This window comes from Pelecanus crispus, chromosome 1, assembly GCF_030463565.1.
Source record: "Pelecanus crispus isolate bPelCri1 chromosome 1, bPelCri1.pri, whole genome shotgun sequence".
In the NCBI taxonomy this organism is placed as follows: Eukaryota; Metazoa; Chordata; class Aves; order Pelecaniformes; family Pelecanidae; genus Pelecanus; species Pelecanus crispus.
The window spans coordinates 93,091,525-93,113,028 of NC_134643.1; the positions used below are offsets into that span (position 1 = coordinate 93,091,525).

Here is a 21,504-nt window from a genome sequence, read left to right on the forward strand (position 1 = left end):
GGCTGCCCATTGCAGGGCAGGAGAGGTTTTGCACAAACTCACAGGCGTGTGTCAAGGAGCACTTGCAGTGAGGCATGTGGTCAGAGAGGGGTTAAAACACGGATTCACAAACGTTTTCATCACCCACCTAAATAGAAACATAACAGCCTCTCCTCCTGCTGAAGCAGCCTCCCTCCTCTGTCTCACCGCCTATTTGGGCTGGCACACCTCCCCTCCCCTCCCATTGGTTATCAGATAACATCCTAGTGGCAAGTCCAGCTATTGCTTACGTGGTAAGGTAATATTAGGAAAGGAAAATATTTAATGTATTTTTAGCTTGTTTTAATATAGTTTGGCAGCTGAAAAACCAGGAAGCAAGCCAGTACCCTGTGACAAGCCAGCTCCATGCAGACCACCACCACTGCACCACAGACCACTAGGTTTAGGGCAGCCCTTAACTAAGATTGCGTCCACAGATCAGTCTCAAAACTTAAAACGTGCTACAAAACAGTGCTCTTGGGCTCTGCATTTAGCCATGTGCAACAGCCTCAAGATAATAAATCAGAAATATTCCCTCCATCATAGTGCTCACCTCTCCAGTGGTTGCTGTAACAAGCTGACCCCTGGTCTCAGCGATAGGTGCTAAGCCGAGGTACAAACACACTGCATTTTAATTTATGGCTGCTGGGACAGCCCCCAGGGGCCAGCACAGATATGCTGGTCTGGAGGCCTTGGAATTGCTGGCAGAAAGAGCAAGAAATGCTGAGGTGGCTTTAAGCCACATGTGAGTCTTCCCTCCAAACCTAAGACGACCAGGATGTACAGTGCCCATACCTCTTCACCTCCTTGCTTTCGAGCACATGAACTGTGTGACAGGTGAATAAATCTCTGGTGTTTAAGAGCTGACTTCAGCATAAGCTGTTGCACCTCAGGTCCTCTGAGCCTTAGCTGGTCTTTTCATGTAAGAGACTTGTCTGGGACTCTACTTGTCTCTCCCACCTGAAGCTTTAGTGCTCTGAGCTGCGTGCTGTTATCTCATACCTCTGCAAATTTATGAATTAGTTTTCAAGGTATTATTTTAATAAACAGACACTTTGAATCTAGATCATGCTGTTGTCTCCAAAGCTGGGTGAATATGTAGCATTTCTGAATAAACACTTGAGGAATTGCAAGCCTCCATTTTATCCCCTGAATTATTAGTTGGGAAACTGCACTGGGGCTACAGGAGACTTTTGGGACTAGATGTGTCTGCTGCAACTTAATGGGAGTGCATACTTACTGCAGAGAGACAAGATGAGAACAGCAAAAGTGGCCACATGCCTAGGAAGAAACGCTATCGATGAGGAGTGAGTTATGGTTTTTCAGCCTGGTGAGGAGGGAGAGAGTACATAATAGCACTGAAATAAGATGCTGCCTGTGGTGGAAAAAAGCAATAGGCTGCAGTTATATGAGGTCTAGTGAAGTGCTGGAACAGATCCACTGTAGGAACTGTGGAATTCAGCCTTGATTTTCTAGAGATGAGTCCCCCTTGCTGTGGTAGAAAAAACAATGCTTTCTGGGGCAGAAGCTTGGGACTTCAGCAGTATAAATATGGTGTCTTTTCTGCTTTCCAGCTAGATTTTTCTGTGCTACAGCTTGTTATGGATTCTTAGCTTTTCTTTTGTCCCTTGGTAATTTTTTCATGAAATAAAAGTGTTATCCGCCTTTTCCAAAACAGTGTTGTCAAACAAATCCAACTGTATTATTTGGTTAAGTCAGAGATTTGACTGATAGAAATAATTGTGTAGTTGTGATGGATTTTTGGAGAGCATTTAACTTATTGCTACATGTGCCAGCTTGGAAAAGTTAGCTTTAATGTGTATTAAGAAATGAGTAGCTGACTGATCTCAAAGCTGATGCAATAAATGTGAAAACACCATCCAGTAAGGACAGTCCCAGTATTGGTCTCCAGAGACTGGTTCCAGTACTAACTTGTCCAGAACTAAATGAAACAGTGCAGTTGCTAACAGGTACAGAACTCATAAAGACTGCAAAGTGGTCAGTAATGATGGGGACAAAGGTATGAAGAGCAGTAGAGATTGATTGATAACCTGCGTGCATTCAAACAAAGCGTGGTTTTTGGTTCACTCAGATACAATATCATGTGTCTAGGAACAAAATATAGGACGTACCTACCTACCAAGTATGCTGGCAAGTGTTGGCGCTGACAAGAACTTGGAGGTCTCAGTGGATAAGCCACTGCACATGCAAGGGACAGCATATGTAATAGCATGACAAAAAGGGACATGCAATCTCTGGTGTAGAAAAAAAACCCAGTGGTAAGCAGTGGGGAGACCATTTCTTAGCTGCTAACTGACATTACAATATAGTCTTCTACTGTATGTATCTTTAAAGGGAGGAAAGAGATTGAAGAGGATTCTGGAAAAAAAAAGTAGAATGATTTATTGGCTTGGAGAAGATGCCTGAGAATGAAAGCTCGGTTTGCATAGTTAATCAAAAAGAAGACCAAATACTGAATCTTTACGGCCTATACTATTTTGCAGAGAGAAGAATACATCATAGCTTTGTGTCACCCATCCTCGACAGACTCTTGTGACTGCAATTTCCATGTTTTTATGACACAACTGTGTGGAACATGCTTCATTACGATGGCTTTGATTTTTCTACTCTAACTGAATGTTCATCCCTTTTTGTGGGATATTATGAGATAAGGAGAACAGAAGTTCCCCCTCATCCACCTTCTTCATAAAATTAATTTTTTTACAGGTTTTTATGTCCCTCTTCCGTGCTTCTCACAGTGAATAGTGCCAGTCATTTCTTTTCTCTTCAAGTGGGAATTTTTCCAGGTCTTTAATAGTTTCTTTAGAAACAAATCTGCACAGAGCATTCCAGATGCATCCACATGATACAATTATCTAAAGGTATTATAATTTTTTCCACATTATCCTTTCTCCCATTCAACATGCATCCTAGTGCTTTGCTCATTTGTTTGGCCCAAGCTGTATGTTGAGCAAGGGCCACAGTGACACTCCAAATCGATACTCAGCGCGCTGCATGCAGCTGTTTCATACAGGGATTAAATAACTTTCTAATCTACACAATGATAGGTTTCAGCTGCCACACAAACTGGAGAGCCTGATATCACAACCAGTCACACAGATGCCTGGTGCGGCTGACTCTAGCAGTCCATGAGCTTTATTTGCACATATTGCCGTTGAATTAAAGTGCATCAGTAAATGTCTGCAGGTCTGTGACCTGAGTGGTCACTGTATTGTCCTACCAAGCAGAAGAATGTGCCATTTCTGTCAGTGAAACCCTCTGACCTGAGTACAAAACCTCTCTTTTGGACCATGCAATCCAAAAGTCATTGCAGCTGTACAAGGGAAGCACTATGTTTGACAAAATCACAACAGATCTGCAGCCTTTTTGAAAGAAAAAAAGTCCCCTTGAACAAAAACTTTGCAAAAAATGTTCAGAAAATGTCAGTCCAGGAGAGGCTGACCTTCTGGAGAATGATGTCACCCGCTCTGCAGTCTACTTATTACTAGGGAAAAAGGCGGCTTGGGATCATTGAATGCACATGGCAATGAGATGTGGGGAAAGCCAAGAATCTATTAAAGTCTTTAATTGGAATATATTTTCAAAATTTAGATTGAACCTCATCCAGATTCTCATTATTAAAAATATGTGGCTCAGTTTCTTGATTTTAACAGGGAACATAAAAAAAAAAAGGAGAGAGGGGGGAAAAAGAAAATAAGAGTTCCAGTAACTCTGGATTGTGTCACTTTCCAAGAGTAAAAAGAGCCATTGCTGGCTCCTATATGATATACAGTTTCTCACCGGATATTAAGATAAGCAGATCACTATCAGTAATGGTAAGTTTTGCCAGGACATAGAGACTAGAAAGGCACTGTGACAATGCTAGAATAGTGATCAGTATCTGATCCTTCCTATAAAAGCTAATGACTTACGCAAGAGGTAAAATCAAAGGTACTATGGCAGCTGGTAAAAAGAATTGCCACCTAAGCAGAATTTCAGGACCAGTATGAGAGTCACATGATGTGGTATATCAGCAGGTTGGCAGCACATAAATTTTTACTTCACCGTTAAATTACTGTTTTAATGTGTGCACACCAAGTCTGCAAGAGTTAAACATCTTAGCTTTGAGTGGTGAGTTCTCAAGGCAGCTTTCCTTTCAAATAAGGTTTCTTTGCTTTAACAAGTGCCTTTGCTGAGGACTATACCAATTGTTTTCAGTAGATTCAACCTGTTCTCCATCAACTTGAGCATCTCCATTGATCTTGCACTGGAGACCTGAAGTAGAGAGGCCACCTATTAGGGAGTCTTTGTTAATGGTTGTTGAGATTAGCATCAAAAGGTTGAAGTTTGTCTAAAACAGTACTGGAGGCAAAGAGAGGTGTGCTCCTTGCTGGTAAGACAGGCCATCTTTGGTATCAGCAGGTATCTCTGGCAGAAGCAGATAAGCTGCTATCTCTAGAGGAGCATGAGTGTGCAAACTGGTGATTGAGCACAGCTCCTACAGTCTTCCTCTGAGAGGGAACATTGTTAACACTGTAGTCTTGTGTTGGCAAGGATATGCACAAAAGGCTCCCTCTCCTCTCTGTGGAAGAGGTTCAATCTGCTCATTTACTACTGGAAAGGAACAATGTTTTCTTGTGGTAGCAATGAGTCCAGACAGACCCTAAGGCTGCATGATGTATCAGCAGATGGGAGACAGATACCCTGAGCTGAGGTGTTGCTGATTTTCCAGCTTCCCTGTCTGTAAACATTACCCTTTTTGGGCAGGCATAACCTCTGTCTTGCCAAAGTTTGTCTGTACTTCTTGTTACTCATTTCTTCTTTAGCATACTCTTCTCCGTGTCGGGTGTGGTGCTCAGAGAGCTGCCCTGATTGCACCCATCTGAAAACAATATTTTGAATGCACAAATCTGTATTGGTATCAAGTGGAAGGAAGACTGAGCCCTCCAGAATTTCACCTGAAGGCATCAGAGGTGCCTTGAGGCAGAAAGAGGCAAATAACTGTTAAGATTCTTTTGACTTTATCTGAGTTCCCAGGTGCTCAAAATAGCATCTCCCAAAAGACCGGAGCTGCTGATGTCAAAGGAGGCTGAACAACCTACAGATACATCTGTTTGGCCACTTGCCTCCTGATGGCAGCCATTGTTCTCTCAGCCATGCCACCAGGATAATCTGGATGCTGCTTCCCTTTCAAAATCAATTGTGAACGGTCTAGGCTATTGGCAGAGGTCAGCTATCTGGGTTTGGTCTCAATTATCTTCTTGATTCTTTTGACCTTGAAGAGGAGATTGGAAACAGAGCAGTTGTTGCCAGAGTTATTGGGATCAAGAGCTGGTTTCTGCTGCATACTTCAAATGGCTAGTAGATTGCCTCATCCAAACGAAGCTTCAGGGAACAAACTGTTCCAGCTTCGTCTTGGTTGAGATGCAGACAGTTTTTCTTTAGGGAAAGGGTGTTTCTGGTGCTTCAAGGTCTCATCTTTCACAGTGAAGAGCTAAAATGCCCTCCCAGATGTGACACGAGGGGCTGAGAGTCAAAGTCTGTGTCACTCCCTGATGACCTGAAAGGAGCCCGAAGCACTCTGTTACTCCAGGGAGGTGTTTAGCCCGAAGTCTAATTAGTGAGGCCTAAATCTCTGTTATCTCATGGGTGGTGATCAGATTTCACAAGAATGAGTGGAGGGGGGCAATTATACTTTCAAGATTTGCACAATTTCTTCAGAGCGGCACATTCGTTTGTCACGAGCAGAAAGTGGCAAGCGCTTTGAGCTTGCCACAATACTGAGACATTTTTCCTCAGTTCAGAAATTTCGAACTACGGTGCCTCTGGGGTTTTATAGTTGTTTATTGTATTTTTTTTCATTTAATATGCTGGAGCTTCCAGGGCCTGTGTTGGCCCAAAGCAGACTGCGTCAAGAATGGCAGGAGAGGTTTGCAATTCAGTTTACTTTTGTCACCAGCAAAGTAATTGCCACAATTTCAGTTAATCTCAGCTGCAAAGTTGCAGCAGTTTCTGTTGTGACTTTCTGAAGGATTTGTGCCACGGGGAGTCCTTTTCTGCATCCTGTTTTCATTCAGTGTCATCTTCTGGAGTAGCTTTCGTTACATGACCCCCTTGTCAATGTCTGTGCCCAGATGATGGTTGTAAGTATGAGGGACAGTGCACTGATGAACAATTTTCTCCACTAAAGTGGGCTGATGTACAACTCACGAAAGTGTTGTGTATGCCTCATTACAACTGTCTGCGCACAAGACAGAGAGTCATGTCCAACAGGCCTTCTCCTGAGACAGCGTGGACTTCGCCCAAGAATACCGTGTGTTTATAGAAGGAGCAGAAACCCTTGCATTAAAGACAGTCTGGGGGGACTGGGAAGGGTATTTTGTCTCTTACTTTTGGGAAAGCTCTCTTGATGCTCTGGATATAGATGGGAATTGAAATCAGACATCCTGAATTGTACTTTTTGTCCACATTAGAAAAAAGTGTTGTTTTTTACCATTAGATCTTGAAAATATTTTATCTTGGAGGATGACTGAGGCAAGTTTTATCTCTAACTTTCTGACTGCTCAGTTTGTGTGGCAGAAAACTGTAAGAGCTAAAGGGAAGTAAATTGTTATTCTGAGTTGTTCTAGATTTACCACGAATTCCAGTGATTCTCGTAATTTGAGGCAAACTTATAAAAAAGATCCTTCTCTATAATTTACTAACCTTAAATAAAATTTCCTTTCATTCCTCACTTTTGTACCATACAGTACATACTTTCCCCCTTAAATCTATTGCTGTACTGTAACCATCTTTTTTGCGCTCTGTGAGCTGTATCTCAAAGAACTACAAAGCACTCTTTATGTTTCCCCTACCAGCCCAGCAACTTGGCATGCGGTAGATTTCGGGTCTCATTTGGGCCTTTTAAAGATTTTACCAGCAGATTCATAATTTGATAATTGGCCAAGGGGTCTAGAGAGAAAACAGGCAGCTACACTCTGTGAAGACAGAAATGGCTCTCATTCCCATGAAAGAGGGAAGTTTTCATTCCTCGAAACAGGGAAAGAATGAAGAAAGAGTCCAGCACATCACAGACCAGGTGTCCCTGCCCTTTCTTGGTGAGAGGACGAGGAAGAGGAATCAAAGCTGTTTAGTTTTCCAAGGTGGTGAAGAAGGAACTCAGAGGGGTAGTGGTGGTGCAAGAAGGATGCGATGACGAATCTTCCTTCTGAAGGTTGTAGGTTTGAGTTTTGGAAAACTAGGAATGGGAAGAGAGACATCGGGCTGTCGGTTACACTTGCAAGATAAAAGTTGTCATGATATGTGACAGCAGGAGTGACACCTGATTTTGTGGGATTTAGATGCCAGGAGATGCAGGTAGGCATTGAGCAGGACTGGGGCATGTGCTACTTGAAACAGGCATGAATCCAGATTTGTGCTAGGCCTCGCTCTTAAAGGACATGAGATCAGATGATTACAGTGGCACCCTCTGGCCTCATAATCTATCAGTCAGATCACCTGGCAATCTGCACAAACCCTCCTTCATAACTGTCTCAGATTTCTGCCTTTGGGCAAGTACTTAATTTTTGTTCTGCAACCAAAGGTACAGTAACTTGGGAGACAGGGAGTAAGTTTCATAAGCCATACTTAGGGTGCATGCATGTGCAAGTGCACAGAACGGGAAGGAGATTTTACCTTTTTGTTCAAATTTTTTTTCCTGCATACATGCCATCACTTTTATTTACTGTTGTGTCCAAGGGTAGAACATTGCAAAAAACTGGGAAGGGTTGGTCTCTCCTGTGCTTTAGAAAATCCCTTTACATACGTGTACATATCTGTAGAGCCTTCACAAAAATCAGACTTTTCAGGAGTGACTTAGAGTATGTCTGCATGGACAGGCTCCTCTGTCTGTGCTCCACGCTGGCCAGACACATGCCAGCTCCCAGCCAGCTCCATTTGGAAAGCTGGAGAGCTGCATTAGCATGGCTCTGTGCCCGAGTGAATATAAACTGTCTCTCAGGAGGGCTTATTAGCTCAAGCAAAATGCCAGGAGGAGAGGCATGAGCCAGATGAATGACTAGTGGCTGCAGCCCCTCCTTCCCATCACCCTCAGGTGCTCAGACATGTGCCTATCACACGGTGGAGATGCTGACATGTTGGGCATGTGTCAGAAGAGGGGCTGTGGCTCCTCCAGGAGATGGATCAGCGAGGCTGTGCGCTGATCACTCCTAAGCACCTGGCCTTTGGGCTAGGTCCTGCTGATGTCTGAAGGTGGGAGAAGATGGCTGGGCTGAGGCTGTGGGCTGGACACAGTCCTGCTGGGCTGAGTACAGCCTCTGAGCCATAGGCTGGCCATGCTGAACCTGCAGCCTGTGTCTGTGGCCATGATAACCTAAACTAGCTTGTAGGTGGAGGTGGGCTGAGCTGTTTAAGAAATGTTTGCACTCAAAGAATAATAAGTTTGTGCTGACTGACACATCAAAATGTAAAATCTTAAGACAGATCATCTTGCGGTTCCCACCCTTGTTAGAAAGTCAAGGCACAAGCTCTGAGGACCCTCAGCCACATCTGTTCCATATGAGACGGGACGGTGAATACCAGGTTATCACTCTCTGAGCCCAACCATGCCAAGAGCTGGAGGCTACTGATATGGTCAGATAATGGCAGTGATCAAGTTGCCCAAACTACTCTAAAGCTCTTGCCTGTAGCTGTCTGATGAGACCCTACCATTGCACAGGGCATGGCCCTCAAGGTCAGATATCTTGTGCTGACTGCAGCTTCAGCTTGCGTTTCCTCTCCTGCTCTGCACTAAGCAAGGGCTTCAAGGACTGAGAGTTTTGTATGGAGGCACTGCAGGTGATGGTAGCAACTGATGCCTGGAAACATTAGCAAGAAAAGTACGCTGCAGTTGAGTCCAAAGTGTGATTTATATGTGCTTTTCAGATAAAGGAGTTTGGGATAATTTGTGGGTCAACTGACTAGCGTGGTGTCATCCATAAGAGAGATCCCAGAAATTTTTCCATGCACAATTGCTTCAGGGTCCCTTGGCACTAATGCTCTCTCCCCTATCTCCCTGTTGCCAGAAAGCTCCCTTGGCTAACACTGGCTGCTGGCAGATGTGTTTTCCATCTACACTGCAGTGTTAGAAGTTCTCTACGTGATCTGCCCTGTGTGGAAGAGGTCCCCTTTGCCTTTCAGACACCCTGGCATGCTGAATGCTTCAAGAATACTCCAGCCCTTCGTTTTTAAGGCACATCATACCTGTGGACTGGGTATGTTTGGGCTTGCAGTTTACCCTGAAATTATCCTTAGCACAAAGTCTAACTAGGTAAAAGCGAAAGCAAGGGTCTATTGGGAACATATAGAGGGACAGCAGTGTTACCGAGGCTTATAAGGACACAGGTCACAGGAAGGAAAGACCAGTCATAAGCTACTTGAGATGCAATTTTAATAGCAGTTCTTATTCGTATCCAGATGAGAAGCTGTAGTTTCTTCCCTAATCCTTGCGGGCAGGTATTTGATACTGGTACACAGCCGGCGTTTCTATATGGTGTTCACAAGAGGGAATGCTGGCGCAAGGAAGAAGGTTTGCCTTTACATCCCACCATGTCCACAGGGTTTCCTTATCTTCCACCATGATTTCATTCTTCTTTTTCCCATCTCTCCTCTTTACCGGTGATTTCTTACTTCTTGGTATACTTTGTACTTTTTGACCTTTCTTGCACTAGATCATTCTCCACTCCCCCTCTTCAGAAATGCTCCTGTCCCTTTGATAAGGTCAACCTAGTTATCACTTGTATGCCCAGATGGAGAGCAGGCTCCTTTCAGGATGGCACCAGGGTTTGGCTAAGCCCTGGACATAACAGCAGGTCACTGTAAGGATGGACACCTTCATCTGCCATGTGAGGCAGGGTTCAGATACAAAGGAGGGTTGTTTGAAGTTGCAAACCTTGCATTTTATATAAATGTGACTTGTTAACAGCATGTACCTGGGACTGGTGTATGCAGGGCCAGAAATGATCTTCGGAAGACAGGACACAATAGTAATTAATCACTGTGGAATCATGATAAGCGTGGAGGAGAGATATTGTGACATTCATGGTAAATGCTGTTGGTGTTGGCAATTATTTCCGGGGCAATAGTGACATAGAAAAGGAACAGAGGAGAATTATTAAGGGATTCATTTTGTGCTTCCTTAAATGTGGTTTCACTTGACTTAAACCAGACCTAAACATAGCCTTGTGTATGCATTTAACTAGATTGGTTTGTATCCATGCCTTCCATTAAAATGACGTACACATCTGTGTATCTGAGACTGTAGTATGGTGTAGATATACTTGCTGGGCTTGCTGCCATCTCTAGGGGTATTTGGCTGACTTTGTAACAACTACAGTCCAAGTTATAACTTCACAAATGTCCAGGTTGCGTTTGGCCTATACTTAGTGCTGCCAACAAAGATGGATCAGAAATATCGTTCAGTGCACAGTAGAGCTGTTTGCCTTCTGAAGAAGGTGAGCTGAGATGGGCCTTGCTTTGTCTTGTTTTACGTTCCACTTAAAGGTATAAAGATTATTCTGCAGATGATCAGGAGCTTCAGGATTCTGCATTATGCTGTGTTGCAGCAGAATTGTGGTGTGTCCTGTGCTTATAGTTGGCATTTGCAGCAAAGCATTCTTGAAAGACACTTGTCAGGTCTGGCATTTGCTCCTGTTGATAGATCTCTCACCTCCTCATCATTTTAAAGTTACAGAGAAAAAGAAAAAATCTGTTTTACTTTGTTTCCGAATTACTGTGTTGTCACTTCAGTGTTTTTCTGTTGGCCTGCGAGTAGGGATAATTCAGAGCAGAATCACTTTAGTCCCTCTTTTGGGGTAACCTGAAATGTGCAACTCAGTGTTTTAGTTTTGGAACCATTAATAATACCTTGTAACTGCTAATCAGAAATCTCTACTTACTCTCTGTGGTGACAAAGCCTCAACTATGGGTATGACTCTATCGTAACTCGTTAGCAAATGTTTAAAGCCTAATTCTTGAGGTAACTGGTGTGTGTGCTCTTCTTCTGCATAGTTTTTAAAGGTTAACTATGGGGTAAAGGAAGACTGAAAGGAAGACATTGTAGTTAATAATTTATTCTACATATTTTATTTCAAACAGATCATTAAATGCTCATACATCTGTACTTACATATTTTTACTTATTCTCCAGACCCTGTCAGCAAGTAAGTCACCATCTGAAGTTTGTTCATGAAATATGTGGTGTAAAGAATCAAGTGCGGAATTACTGTCAGTTAAATACATCTCATTTTGTGCTGTATTTGTTTTGTGATTATGTGACCTCTGTATTTTGAACTTTGGTAGCTAAGTCATGATGTATGAACTCAGCTGTCTGCCTGCCATCTCTGTCAGAGATTACCCTCTTTAGTGCAGGGCTAACAGGAAAATGTGTATCTGTAGTTGTGTAACTTGGTTCAAACTCACCTTTATCAGCGATTCCAACTAAAATAGACTTTGCAATGAAACCACTTGTGTAGAGGCAGATGTTCCCTTCTGCCAATCCTGCTGCGGTATTGACAACCTGTGACAGAGAGACAGGGAGAAAGGCTGGAGGAAATACCATCTTAACTTACCACAACAAAATTAGCCAGAGATTATCTGTCAGAGACTTTAAATGAACCAGGGATGTGTACTTTTTAAAATACATGCTAAATTAGAAATTCACATAAAAAGTCTTTGAACTCTGGAGCAAAAATGCACTCGCAAGTTTGAACATTTCAGTGCTGTCAAGAAGGTAATATAGAGAGCCCGTGATGCCATTTGAAACTTCAGATTTTCTCATTAATTCTAATGGAGATTTGACTCAATGCTTTTCTTTTATTCTTCTGAATGGATCTCAAAAGGAGTCAGTGGCTTAGCAATAAGCATTCGTCCCCATGGTTGGTAATGGGAATGACTGCTTTGACTTAGTAACGTGGAAACAAGCATTTTCTTGATGCTGTCTGGGTCAGCTGCAGCCACTCCAGGCTCTGCTTACCCAAGGCCGTGTTTCTTCTTTTTTCTGGCTCTTGTTTCAGATTTTTTTTTAATTAAAAAAATCCCAAATATTATTATTGTTTCAAAGTTATATTTTCACTTATATATTTCATCCTAGATGTGTTAGAAAGAGTCAGATATCATAGAATCATAGAATCATAGAATAGTTTGGGTTGGAAGGGACCTTTAGAGATCATCTATTCCAACCCCTCTGCAATGAGCTGGGACATCTTTAACTAGATCAGGATGCTCAGAGCCCAGTCCAACCTGACCTTGAATGTTTCCAGGGATGGGGCATCTACCACCTCTCTGGGCAACCCGTTCCAGTGTTTCACCACTCTCACCATAAAAAGTTGCTTCCTTATATCTAGTCTAAATCTGCCCTCTTTTAGTTTAAAACCATTATCCCTTGTCCTATCTCTACAAGCCCTACTAAAAAGTCTGTCCCCGTCTTTCTTATATGCCCCCTTTAAGTACTGAAAGGCTGCAATAAGGTCTTCCTAGAGCCTTCTCTTCTTCAGACTGAACAACCCCAACTCTCTCAGCCTTTATTCATAGGAGAGATGTTCCATCCCTCTGATAATTTTTGTGACCCTTGTCTGGACCTGCTCCAACAGGTCCATACCTTTCCTGTACTGAGACATAACCTCAGTTACATTCTCACCATCATATACTGACACAGAACTTGTCTTTCTAGTGCATCTCTTAACCATCAGCAACACCTATTCTCTTTTCATCAAGCAGCACTGTGTTCAGTTCCCCCTCCATTTTGCAGTAGACCTAGACTGGTCTCAACATCCTGTGTGGTTTTTTTTTTTTTTCACAAGGTGACACAAGAGAAAGCTGTCCCTTACTTTTGGTCCTCAATGTGCAATCTCTGCCTTGCTTAAATTTCAGCTGCACACTCTAACACCCTCTTTTCCAGTCCCTTTGCCTCTCACCTGTCATCTTCTACCCTGTCCAAAATGCTGCCTCACCAGTTGTCTTCCTAGTTCCTCTGGTTCCACTTATCGCCTGGTCAAACATCTTCACCAGCACTTCTTTGCTCCTTTTACAAGAGTCTTCAGTGTTGCCGTAATGCAGAAATGGGATCTCATGCAAAGGGTATCATTCAAATGAAAAAAAAAAAAAAAAAAAAAAAAAAAAAGAGTTTCACACCAGAAAACTGCATTCCCTTAAGCACAGAACTGATTTTCCTGGTTGACCAAGGAAGCTTCCTCTAACTCAGAATCTTGCCTATAAATAATCTCTTTGCAAGCTCAGAATGTGCCATCAGCTTCTTCCTATCACTTTCAGTTTATTACTGTTCTTGGTAGTATTATGCAGTATTGTTTTCCCAGGTCAGAACACTTAAGCATCCCTGATGTGAAAAATAATCAATTCTATCATTCATAGCATAAATAATATATATTGATACTACCAACATGCATATATATATATATATATATATCTGTATTTTGTTAACGCCAGTGATACTACATATGGAATTCTTTTTAAAGCTAAAGCACATGATTGAAAATCCTGATACATCCCCTTTCTCTGCTCAGTGGAACAGGCTATAGCTTGAACTGTGTCCTTTCATTTTAGTGTTACTTCTGGCTTAAATCAGCACCACTGCACCACGAGCCATCCGAAAAAACTGTTGAACAGTGCAGAAGTTCAACATGCTTTCAGCCACTTCCCGCCGCAAGCCCCCTGAGCAGATGATAAAGCATGTTTGTAGCGGAGCCATGCAGGCCACTGGCTGGTGGTCTTCCTGCAGACCAGAAGAGGGAGACGAGACTTTTTTTTAAAAAAAAGGACTAGATAAACATGCCTGGAAATGGCAGACCTCTTGACTGATGGAGCGGTGCTTCCTTGCAGATTTTCCCACTGCCTTTGATTGCTCTGTGGCATGCTTGCTTCTATTTTAAAAGGGAAGAAAATCTCCATTGAAAAACAAAATCATAACAAAAAAGCAGCAGGAAAGACCAAGGGATGCTATTAATAAAGTGAGGGCTCTTGCCAAGAAAGGCTGAGTTTCCAGCGGCCATTTTACCACCCTTGTTTCTTTATTAAACTAAGCTGTTTTTTAATGAGACTGTCTCGTTTTGCAGATGTGGTCCCGGGCTCTAAACATCCTCCCATGTGTTTTGTTTTTCAGGGGGCAGCACAGGCACCTCCCCAACCACCTCCAGCACGGGCACCCCATCGCCCTCTGCTTCCTCTCACCTACTCTCTCCATCCTGCTCCCCTCCAGCCTTTCATCTGGCCCCCAACACTTTCAACGTTGGCTGCCGGGAGAGTCAGCTTTGCAACCTCAACCTGTCTGATTATCCCCCATGTGCCAGAAGCAACATGGCCGCCTTGCAGAGCTACCCAGGGCTGAGCGATGGTGGCTACAACCGGCTGCAGAGCGGCACTGCTTCCGCCTCGCAGCCCTCCGAAACCTTCATGCCTCAGAGGACTCCATCCTTGATCTCAGGAATGCCGACTCCTTCCTCCCTGCCCAGCAACAGCAAGATGGAGGCGTACAGCGGCCAGCTGGGGTCCTTCCCCAGCTCCCAGTTTCAGTATGTCATGCAAGCAGGCAACCCTGCCTCCACCTCCTCCTCTTCACACATGTTCGGTGGCGGCCACATGCAGCAGAGCTCCTACAACGCCTTCTCCCTGCACAATCCCTACAACCTCTATGGATACAATTTCCCCGCTTCCCCCAGGCTGGCGGCGAGCCCAGAGAAACTCACCACCTCCCAAAGCACTTTACTCTGCTCTTCCCCGTCCAGTGGGGCCTTCGGAGAGAGGCAATACCTTTCCACTGGGATGGATCACGGGATGCACATGATCAGCCCTCCCTCCAGCAACCAGCAGATGGCCAACGCCTGTGACAACAGACAGTACAGTGCGGTTCAGGGCTCCTCCTCACAGATGTCTGTGCACATGGTCTAACAAACGTTGCCTCTCCTTGGCATCGAAGGCAGCCGGACCTTCGTCGTTTCCAGGGGTAAACCCATCCCAGTACCTTTTTGCCTTCAACCTTATAGTGGAACTAGTATTGTAATGATAAATAAGAACACAATCCACCTAGGTATGCACCACAGAACCTTGTGGAAAGCCTCGACTGACAGCCATCGCAGCTTGTTGTAGCCCAGGGCCTCCAGACCTGGCGTAGAGCATCTGCTCTTTCTGGACATTGCAGAGACAAGGGCATGACTTTAACGAGAAGCTGGAGAGAAGCAGCTGAATATACCATTTATGCATTAACTCTCAGCTTGTATGAGCTCTCAGCATGGAGGGATCTGTGCCCCTGTGCTGTCTTTGCCTTTGAAAGGCAGTCTCCCAAGGCTTTGTCCTCTGAAGCTGCACTGCCAATAGCTTTAAAGACCTCCCACTTCCCAGACCGTTCCTCACTGCTGGAGTGGCTTAGCCCATTTCTGAAGCCAACAGTGGCCCATGGCTTCTTGTCCCAGTGTAGCACAGCAATGGTGCTTCTGGGCTGGAGATTCTCATCCCAAAGAGGTTTCTGCATTTTCACCATGGCTCTGCCTGACAAGCGGTTTCTTTGTGAGGGTTGAGCTTACCAGCACCTAGCCTGCAGATGGACATGGGAGAGAGAGAAGAGAAAGAAAAGTTTTAATCTACAAGTGAGCCTCAGACATAAGCAGGGACTGGTCTTTGGAAAGGTGCGTGAGGGAGAGGGGGCTCAGCTCCTGTTGACATGACCTGAAGTGATGCACCCAAACCAAAAGGATGACAGCCTTTGTGGGGAACGTGTGTCCCATAGCACTTAACCCAATGGGAGGAAACTGTCCAGACTGAGCTCACAGGGAAGAGCAATGAGAAAAGAGAGCTCTGCTCTACAGAAGTGCAGCCGGCCTCCCTCACCTTGCATGCAAGAGTTGCCATAGAAAACCATTAGCATTTCAGTAACAGTGAGGTCGAGTATTTGCCAACCTCCCGCCTGCCACATGATCTCTGTTTAACCAAATAGATCGTTGCCTTTTGACATCTTTTTTTTCTGTCTTTTTTTCTTCTCTTTTTTTTTCTTCAAATCCTTTAAAGATAAGAAAACAATTGTAGCTTGGTGCAAGCTATGCATTTAAGTTGTGTGAAAATGCAAATACCAAGTAACAGAATACAGATATTATTGAGATTTGTTGTGAGGTGTTGTAGATAAATGTATTTATATGCCTAGTGGGGGATTCAATATTATGAATATAAAAGAGGGCAATAAAAATGGTATGTAAAATATGTATGAAGAAAAAGGTGTATAAAGATTTGCCCTATGCACGGAACTCTGTTTCTAAGTGCCAAGCACAAAATGCGCTAAATAAATCTTTGCAATTGTTCCCTCTGTGTTTTTCATTGTCTGTGAGGCCTCCTCAGTGGTCTTCTACAGACAGACATTTTTCAAAATACTGCCACATGCGTTTGCACAGCAGGGGAAATAAAGACACATTGCTAAATTGTGAAGTACAGGCACTTTTATAATCAAAAATAAAAATTCTGTCTTCTCAAGAAATTTTAAAAATTGAGTGCTTGGTATCTGTAAGGTGCCTGCCTTCACAGGAAGTGTGTCTTACGGACAGCTAGAGTTGTTATTTTGATTGTTAAAGTCTAATAAAAAGGTCTTCAGAATAATTTTTCACAGTCAATATAGAAAATAATACTTACAAATAACAGTATAATTTGTTTCTCATTTCTAAATGACATTTTGGGGTATGTGTCAGTTTTTCATTTGCACTACATTTCTAATAAAAGATTGATATGTTAACACTGAAAGCAGTGGGGAAGCTGAAGGCCTGCCCCCAAACCTGGCTGTAAGTTATGGCTGCAGAGTTTACAGCTTTCCTTGTGTCAATAAACTTTTTTTTCTGAATTGAAAAAGCACGGGGAAGGTAGAAAGACCTTGAAAGATAAATTCTGCAAGCATGTCTTAATTTTTGTTTTTACAGGGGGAAGATAAATACACCAATACCATTCCCAGTTCTGTGTCTAGTCTGTCCAACTGTATTCTGGCTTTTACTGTGTCTAGCCATGGATGCTGCTGAAAAGGTTTGGAGGGACTACAGATGGGAGAGAATCTGTCCCTCCCCTTGTTGTCTTCTGTTTACCCTTAATAATTAATTCTTGGTTTAATCTTGAAACAGGGAGTTCTATAGCCTTTCTAAAGTCCTTTCAGAATCTTTCAGAAATAGTCTTCAATCTGTGCTTTGAGGTTTGCTGTGCTTTTGGTTTTGACTCCATCCTATTGATATGTGATTTGTTGGATCACATTCTCTTCTCCTGGAATAAATAAGAAAGAGCAATCTAATGCAACTAGCCAGCAGAAGGAAATACTGGTTCACACAACATATTATTAACCTGTAGAAATCATTGCCATAGACTCATAGAATCGTAGAATGCTTTGATTCTATTTATTTCTCTTTCTTATTTATTCCATTTAATTTTTTGTGAGTGAGTCTGTATTTCAGCTAAGAAATCAGAGAAGAAGAGAATGTGATCCAACAAAATAGTTCTTCGTATCAAAACACATTTCTAATCTTGATTAAAACAACAAATTAATTTAATCAGAAATTATCACTGGAAACAGTTGCTGAAGAAAGCAAAAGATGGATGTAGGGCACAATCTTCAATATTAGTGTGAAGAACTGGAATCCCAGTTTCCACGCATTTTTAGTAGGAATCCATGGGGAAGAGCTTTGAAATTGTCACCCAGACTCTTCAGCAATATGATCCTTCAAGGTATTGAACACCCTGTCCCTGATCCAACCAAGCTCTTCAGCATGCTGAGATAATGTTACTCCATCCAATTGCCTTCAGTATGAAACTTATTGACCTTAGGATGAGCATTTATTGACCATATTTATTGACCATATTTATAGACATATTTATTTAGCTCTTATGTCTCATAAAATAAGAGCTTAGTTAGCTACATAGTTATTCCTTCATCCTAGCATATGTTTAATTGTTTTGTTGATTCAGGATCAGAATATTCAGTATCAAGACTGAAAAAGAACAAGAAAAAAACCTGAGAGGCTTCTCTGTCCCAAGATGTAAAGTTGTAAGTACACAAATATGACTCGGTGTGAAAGTTACAAGGCCAGTCTGTGAGGATTAAAAACAAGCTAACAGTGAAATGGGAAAAAATAGTAAATGTTTTCCTTGGTTGTCACTGTGCAAAGCAAAAGTAGAGCAGTGGTTGGAGGGCAGTGTCAAAAATAACATGCTAAAGCATGTTAAAAGGATTTACTCAGTGTTCAGTTAGGTGAAATCCTCTTAGGGTAACACTCCCCCGAGCAGACAACCTGCTTAAGGCCTTGGCACCCTCCCAGAAACACAAGGTGAGCCCTGAATTTGAAGTGGACCCAGGTATGACAGAGGTATCTCATGGACAGGAGTGGCTCTTCTCCCCTTGACACCCCTGTAGGGACACAAGGCTCTGAGCCATTTGTCACTTTTTACTGAGGCTTCCCAGAGAAGGGGCGACGGCAATGGGCAATGGGAGAGATAGACTAGGGCCAGTCTGGGAGATCCGCTTGAGATCAGCTCACTTGGTAGGCAGCCTATGTTGCAGTACACACAGAAGCCACCCTTGGAAGACTCCCTTTCCTTGGGTGACTGCTTGAGAGCCCTCCTGGCATGGTCACACTCTCATCCAGGAGCCCTTTGATAGCTCATTTGCAAAGCATGTGTGTGTGGGTGGCAGAGGCAGCAGTTGTATGGTTCCTCTCCCCTTCCTTCCTTCTTTCCATACTTCACCATGAGCATTTGAACCCCTTGGCCAACTTTAAGCAGCTTTGATAGTGTGGTCACAGTCACAAAGATGGAAGTTCTCACATGTTTCTTTAGAAAAGACAGGGGAGGACGACAGGGCCCTTATTAATTTTCCCAGTGCAGGGAAGGCCACCGTGTGATATCTCCTCATTCAGAGAAGCCACACAAGGATCAGGTATCCTCCATGCATGTCCCCCCGACCCCGAGTTTCATCTGGCATATGCATGTTATTAGACACCAGAGGATCTATCAAGAGCTGCAGAAACCAGGGGGTCTTTATTCCACCACTCCTGGGTTGACCTTTTTGCTCTTAGCCCATGCAGGCTTCTGGCTTCCAGTCCAGGAGAATCATAGAATCATAGAATGCTTTGGGTTGGAAGGGACCTTTAGAGATCATCTAGCCCAACTCTGCTGCAGTGAGCAGGGACATCTTCAACTAGGTCAGGTTGCTCAGAGCCCCGTCCAACCTGACCTTGAATGTTTCCAGGGATAGGGCCTCGACTACCTCTCTGGGCAACCTGTCCCAGCGCTTCACCACCCTCATTGTAAAAAATTTCTTCCTTATATCCAGTCAAAATCTACCCTCCTTTAGTTTAAATCCATTACTCCTTGTCCTGTCACAACAAGCCTTGCTAAAAAGATTGTCCCCATCCTTCCTATAGGCCCACTTTAAGTACTGGAAGGCCGCAATAAGGTCTCCCTGCAGCCTCCTCTTCTCCAGGCTGAACAACCCCAACTCTCTCAGCCTGGCCTCGTAGGAGAGGTGCTCCAGCCCTCAGATCATTTTTGTGGCCCTCCTCTGGACCCGCTCCAGCAGGTCCATGTCCTTCTTGTGCTGAGGGCCCCAGAGCTGGATGCAGTACTCCAGGTGAGGTCTCACCAGAGCAGTGGAGAGGGGCAGAATCACCTCCCTCAACCTGCTGGCCACGCTTCTTTTGATGCAGCCCAGGATTCGGTTGGCTTTCTGGGCTGCAAGCACACATTGTTGGCTCATGTCCAGCTTTTCATCCACCAGTACCCCCAAGTCCTTCTCGGCAGGGCTGCTCTCAATCCCTTCATCCCCCAGCCCGTAGTGATATTGGGCGTTGCCCCATCCCAGGTGCAGGACCTTGCACTTGGCCTTGCTGAACCTCATGATGTTCACACAGGCCCACCTCTCCAGCTTGTCCAGGTCCCTTTGGATGACATCTCGTCCTTCTGGCATGTCAACCGCACCACTCAGCTTGGTGTCGTCTGCAAACTTGCTGAGGGTGCACTCGATCCCACTGTCTATGTCATAGATGAAGATGTTAAATAGCACCAGTCCCATTACGGACCCCTGAGGGACTCCACTTGTCACTGGTCTCCATGTGGACATCGAGCCATTGACCACAGAGAAGAGAAGGCTCTGTATCTCCCAGTCACATGCTGCAAATTTGGAAGGTGAAACATCATGTACCTCTTTGAAGAAATATCTATTTTGAAAAGCCTGATCCAAATGCCAGGAAAGATAGTGGAAATCTCAATGAAAGGAGATCACTCATCTTGCAACACAGGCTGTTCCAAATGCAAACCTGACAACTTGTTACACAAATGAAAAGGATGGGGGCAAAAATAATCAGAGTGGGTTTGTCAGCTTTGCAAAGTTTATTTAGCTTCATTCCTTAACACACTGACAGGCACGGCACAGAAATATTACCATGACCACCATCACTGCAGCTCAGCAAAACCAGGACATTGCACACCAGTGTGACATATTGTTCTTGGAGGGAATGTAAGTACTATGTGTTAAAACAAAATGCTCAGGGCACAAACATAAATACAGATTAGGTACACAGCCTATGACATTATGTTAAATATACTACAGCAAAAATTACAGCAGATGATCTGCTAGTGTAGCCGATTTATTGCATACTGGGTAAAGCTTTACTGATGTAGGTGAGGGCTCATAGATAGTCATTTGCCATTAAAAAACAAAATTTAGATTTTTTTTTCCCCAACACAAGTAAGTGCATTGACCCAGAGCATACATCCTATGTTAGACTAGCGCTAGCAAATGAGTTTTGTTGGATGTTGCTTCTTGGGCATCGTTCTAAACAAAACAACAACATGAAAGTGCACCCAGGGACTGGGCAGAGGAATGCCTGAGCATGCCAATGACATGCTACAGATGCACTAGAAATGCTATAAAAGCAGTGACAGAACTTTGTGAGGAGGGTGCTGGTGTGGCCAAGGGGTAATTTGCTATAAATAAGCCAGTTCTTGTCCAAGGAACATCTGACTCCTTCAGCACTGTTTCTTCCTTAGAGAACCATCCTGCAGGACCAGGCATTTTGGCCAGGTCTGTAACCCAGCATTTTGAGTCCACTGATGGGACCGTTTCTGAGATGCTGTCTGTTGGTCTCCCGGGAGGGGTTTATGTAGCCTGCTGCTGACCCACAAAACTGCTGGAAAAGTGGATCACTCAGTTTTCTGACAGCTCCTTCTAATTTGTCTGTAATTGCTATCTAGGAAACTGTACAGAATACAGCTAAAATCCCTGGAACTCTTTTCAAGGGTTGTTTTTCCATGTCAGTAACTGTTGCTGATCACCCCAGAAAAGTAGCATGAACACAAATGGCAGGAGCAGTGTACGGAGCACACCTCTTTAAATATTAGCTCCTTTCTACAGTAAAAATCTTCGATAATTCTAGTCTGCCTGAATGGAGTACTAGAACTGAAAAAGAGCAGTTCACATGGCTGC

At 43.7% G+C, this 21,504-nt stretch overlaps 1 protein-coding gene across 1 annotated transcript in view; it reads left to right on the forward strand.

The window, feature by feature from the left end:
* The window catches only part of TBX15 (T-box transcription factor 15), a 98,011-nt gene extending 83,057 nt beyond the window's left edge, over positions 1-14,954 (forward strand). Inside the window, exon 8 of the mRNA XM_075726372.1 lies at positions 14,170-14,954. Within this exon, the coding sequence (XP_075582487.1) occupies positions 14,170-14,954 (785 nt within the window). The remainder of the gene's footprint in view (positions 1-14,169) is intronic.
* Positions 14,955-21,504: the final 6,550 nt, after the last annotated feature.